This window comes from Populus euphratica, unplaced genomic scaffold (genome assembly GCF_000495115.2).
Source record: "Populus euphratica unplaced genomic scaffold, PopEup_1.0 scaffold254.1, whole genome shotgun sequence".
In the NCBI taxonomy this organism is placed as follows: Eukaryota; Viridiplantae; Streptophyta; class Magnoliopsida; order Malpighiales; family Salicaceae; genus Populus; species Populus euphratica.
Window position 1 is genome coordinate 141,962 of NW_011500137.1, and position 5,423 is coordinate 147,384.

The 5,423-nt window shown below is 30.4% G+C and overlaps 1 protein-coding gene across 1 annotated transcript; it reads right to left on the minus strand.

Moving 5' to 3' along the window:
• Nucleotides 1-2,034: 2,034 nt before the first annotated feature.
• Nucleotides 2,035-3,803, minus strand: LOC105110532 (uncharacterized). Its single transcript, XM_011005603.1, has 4 exons — nucleotides 3,592-3,803; nucleotides 3,424-3,473; nucleotides 2,772-2,847; nucleotides 2,035-2,497 (listed from the first exon to the last, which is right to left on the minus strand). Exons 2-4 carry the CDS (start codon nucleotides 3,427-3,429, stop codon nucleotides 2,190-2,192), a joined length of 390 nt encoding a protein of 129 aa, XP_011003905.1. The 5' UTR covers nucleotides 3,430-3,473; nucleotides 3,592-3,803; the 3' UTR covers nucleotides 2,035-2,189.
• Between the last annotated feature and the right edge of the window lie 1,620 nt (nucleotides 3,804-5,423).

Below are 5,423 nucleotides of genomic sequence, written 5' to 3' on the forward strand. Positions count from 1 at the left end.
GCCACCTACTCATCAAGTAGTCATCAAATCAATAGTTCTCAATTTTGGCCTATAAAAAGAGGTATTTTCCATGCATTTAGGCATTTTGGTTTTCAGATAAAAATTACTCTTTTGCTTTCTCTCTTTATATTTTTGTAATGCTTAAGTTTTGCTTTCATTAGTATCGTGTTTATGCCTTTCATTTCATTTCCTTTACTTAGTTAACTTTTATTTTATTTATGTTTCTCTTCTTCATTATAGTTACCTAAGTTTATTATGTCAAGATGAAAAAGTTACACTAATGGTATAAGAATAAATATGGTATAAACTCAACATAGACTTTAATGTTTGATACTAACATATTTTGTATTTGTTATCTTGTTCACTTTTAATACTTTTTTGTTAAATGGTTAATCTAGATTTATATTGTATAACTCTTGGGACAACAAATACTCGGCACTTTCATAGCTCAACTATATGGTATAACCAACACCTAAGCTATGAAAGGAACTTAATTTTTTATTAATATAAGTTATAATCATGAATTCTTGATAATATTTATAAGTATTAGTATTATTCGAATAAGATAACTAATATAATCATATTAACAATTTATAATCTGATTAGAACCTTCTTTGGGTGTGGTTTCCAGTTGAGTAATAAATAAAATTTATACTATACTTGTTTGGAGTAATAAATAAAATTTATACTATACTTATTTGAATACTATTAGTGGATCTTCTAACCTTGACAGTTGTTTTTATCCTTATTTGATCTTTATATTAATCTCACATCTCAAAGTCTTTTTTAACTCATCATCAACATCATTATTTATAATTTATATAGTTAACCTCCCTGTGGTTTGACTCCGATCTTGTCAGGTTATTTATTATTTTGACACTCCTGGACTTGAGAGAAAACATCAATCTTTTGGTCGTGTCAGGTATCATTATGTTTTGGGTTTAAGCTCTTTCACAAAGCATAGAAAATATGAACTAATGAATTATATAAAAGGATAAACATAACATGTTATTTATTACAACATTTTTTTTAATTCAAATATTTCATTGACATCTTACTATATATAAAATAGCTTATTTAAAAATATACAACCATTAAGATGTTAGATTACATCTTTAAAATCAAAATTCACTTTAAAGATCTATTTTCAAACTTTTTTGTGAATATAATTAAAATACAATATAATTTTATATTAAATATAATTTAAAAAAAAAAATTAGTATGACTCTTCATATAAAACAAAAAATGTAAATAACGTTTAGTTGTAATAAAATATAAATAAGTATATGCATAAGTGACAATACAAAAAGTGAGATAAATATTAATTTAGAAAAAAAAAACAAATATATCTTCCACACATAAGTGCCCAAACTTATCTAAAATCATGATATTTAATATGTTTCAATGAACTCAAATCTAAATCCATCAATTTTGTTCCATATAATGAAAAAAATAATTTAAGCAGAATTGAGCTAAAAAACTATTAAATAATGTATAAAATCCAAATTACAACTTATAATTAGACTTAAAACCCATAGATAAAATGTCTATATGAAAAGACATAAATTAAACCTAACAATTAACTCAAATTAAATCCAATATCATGGGCATAAATATGCTCAATTCCTTAAATAAAGAGTGGTTAGTTGAGCTCTCCTCTGTCATCTCTTTTGAGATTAAAGAAACTCAATTTGTTGAGTGTAACTTCAAATAACTTTAATTGTAATCTTGGAAATCAAGATCTGTTGGAACATATTTCTAGTAATCTAAGTCTAGTTTAAATTTTATATCAGGTCATTCTTCCCCATAAATAAGTAATCATTGAGCCTTTTCATTCCTAATAAAAATAACTTGTTTAACTAATATATCGTCAATATATTTATTTTGTGCTGACGATAAGGAAATGGGGGAGGTGTTTCAAGAGAGTTATGAGGAATGGAACATGAATCTAAAATAATTAAGAGAACAAAGTAAACGATCTTAGCTGGCTAAAGCTGTGAAAACTTTTTTATACTTGAATTTTTATGTAAACAATTATGAAATGAATCATTTATTTTTTTATGTAAACAATCATCATGTTCTTCGGACTACACGAAGCATACAAAACAAGAGAACCTTTTATTGGTTTGTCATCAGTAAATTAATGAGTTTCAAAGTTGTATTTTACCCTGAAAATCCCATCCCGACAATCAACATATGACACAAGAATTTGGCCTCTCCTCAGAGGTACTTGCCATATGACCATATATAGAATCACCTTCGCTTTCGTAAAGTAGCTTCTTAATCTTAGCTTTCTTTTTTTGTTCATCAAGCTCTGCTTTCTGTCTTTCATCAGCTGTGTAAGCAGGCTCTTCTTTCTTGCCATTCTCTTTCTCCTCCTCTTTTTCTGGCACGATAGTCAAAATATCCACGTTCCAATCTTTCCTTAATTCATTTACAACAGCAACAGGATCAGCATCACCATTTACCGTCATGTCCATGGAAATGGAGTCGCTACCTGCACATGCAATATTAGGCGTGAGATAGGGTTCGATGTTTTCAAAAAATCTTAAAATGATTCTGTCTTGCATTGACGTGGTTAACTCCCTCAAACCATAACCTGAGCCTTAGGTCGAGTCATGGCCAGGTAGGCTGGGTTTGGGTCTTCTAGCTATGATCTTATTGAGAATTACGTATCTCATTTGCCATCAACAAGCAACATGGACATAGATTAGTTTCACGGCCTTTTGATCCTCCTAAAACCTCCTAAATTTCTACAATTTTCTGATCACCTGAAAAGCTCGAAACCCGTTTCACAGCCTTCTGCTTTCCCTCCTCATCGTGCACGTCCAATTTGAGAAACACCTTCTGCAAAAGAGAGTAAAGGTTACAAACAGGAAACATCCTGATTTTCCATGAAAAAAATCACACCAACTGCAGACAAGGACCTAGTTTTCCGAAAAGCAATGTGAAAAGTCCAAGCACACTTCCTTCAAAGAAATTATGCGCAGCTACAAAGTTACATGAGCTAAGAAATCAAGAAAGCTCGACAAGATGCTTGATTTCCTTGGCCATACATATACAGGGGTGGTACTAAAATAAGAGTTAGTCTAGTCTTTCTCCTTAGGTATGTGTTCTGAAGCTCCCTTTGAATTTGGGGTGTAAAGAAACTTATAAATTAATTTTGAAACTTTTCCCATGATTATTAACGCGTGCCTAGACCACATCACAGAGTTTCTCTACAATATTTACAGAAAATATATAGCAGAACCATATTATATATAAATTCCAGAGAGTAAATTGACACTCTGAGCCAAGTAGTCCCAAAAAATCACAAGATGAGATCGATGTTTTTTTTATATACAAGAACCAAGAAATTAGTCAAATGAAAGCGTGGTAATGGCCAAGTTTTTCCAAGAAACAGATACTAGAGGGAAAACTCACCTTCATTCTCACTTGGGTATGGAAACTGTGACCTTGACTTGAATCGAAAGCTGTCAGTTAATCAGAAAGAGTCAATGAAAACGATAAGTTAAGAAATACGCACGCTCAGTTGAGGAGGTGAGGCTTTTTCATAGTGAGCAATTGTGCAGGTCAAACAAACAGATTTACCTGGACAATACTACGAAAAAATCGATCTGGAAGCCGATTGAAGTCGTAGACTTGGAACTTACAAGCCGTCCGCCCACCTGAGTTTCCTTAGCATAGGGTTTCTGTATATAGTTTGCCTTCTTTCATTGACTTTGATTTGAGTCTTTCTTTACATGTATTGAAAACGAGCTTTAGCACTTTCGTGCTTTCAACAACTTGTTAATACGAACGTGTCCTCCAACCAAATCATTTTCTCCCTTCATCCAAATGATTTTATATTACCTTCAAATCTGAATATATGTAATGGATTTTATTTTAATAGATTCGGATATTATATTTAAAAAGTTGACTCAAGATATATTCATAAAGTTAAAATTCACTCTTTTGCAATTACAATTAAAATACAATATTATTTCACTGGTTTCATTTTCTGCGCTACGCGGTGGAATGGAGGGCTTTTTTTTTCCAATGCCAAGACAAAAGTGCAGTATTGTTAATGTTGCTTTTATCATAAAATGATTTAATTACAAATTTAAAAAGTTTATATGTGTGTTTAAAAAAATAAATTGAGAATTGTATGTATAAATAAATTATAATAAATATGTCGATTACAACCAAATATTAAATCAGAAGTTAAGATAAAGATGTTATTGTTGAAACAATTCAATTAACACAAAATAAATATGAATATTAAAGAAAATAACACTAGAATTCTTCTTAATTGATTTGTAAAAAGTACATTATTTAACATAAATACAAAGAGCTTATATATATATTAAGCTAAAAATATTATTCTACCCTTAATAAATAAAACAAGATAAATGTATTATTTAATATTTCCCCTCAAACTCACGATGCGACAACTACAAGCATCGAGAGTTTGCCATCTAGAAAACAAAAACAAGAAATGAAATGTGACTTAGTAAAGAAATATGCAATCTACAAGGAAGAAGAAACAAAAGGCAAAGTAATGGTGGCATGCTTGAGATGATGATGAGTAAGATGACAATCAATCTCAATGTGCTTAGTTCGTTCATGAAAAACTGAGTTGTGAGCAATCTGAACAGAACTCTAATTGTCACAATCCATATGAGTAGAATGAGAAAGTGAAACTCTCATATCCGCAAGTAACTAATGTAACCAAATAATCTCTTTAGTAGTGGATATCATAGCACAATATTCTATTTTGGTTGAGGATTGAGAAATAATAGATTATTTTTTGCTATTCCAAGAAATAAGAGAATCACCTAGAAAGATATAGAAACTTGTAACTGATATGTGATATGTGGGATCACTGTCATGATCAACATCAGAGTATGCACATAGCTCCAAGAAAAAGGTGGATAAAAGTAAAATGTTTTGAAAGACTGTACCCTGAAGATATCGCAAAATACGAAGAACAGCTTCCTAGTGAACAATAGTAGAAGAAGCAATAAACTGACTAACAATATGAACAATATATGCAATATCTGAATGAGTAATGTTAAGGTATACCAAGCTCCCAATAATAGTACGATATAAAGTAGGATCTGTCAAAAGTAAATCATCAGAAGAACAATACATTGCGTTAACTTCAATGGGAGTGTCTACAATCTTGTTATCAGTAAGTCTAACCTGCTTAAGAATATATGCAACATATTTTGACTAAGAAAAAAGGTAACCTCTAGGTAAGTAAACTACCTCAATACCTAGGAAATATCAAAAAGAACCCAAATCCTTTATTTCAAACTATCTAGCCAGCTCTGTCTTCAAACCTAAGATACTATTAATGTCATTACCATTAATAATCATGTCATCATCGTATAAAGATAAAATAATATGACCTACATCACTACACTTAATAAAAAGAGCAG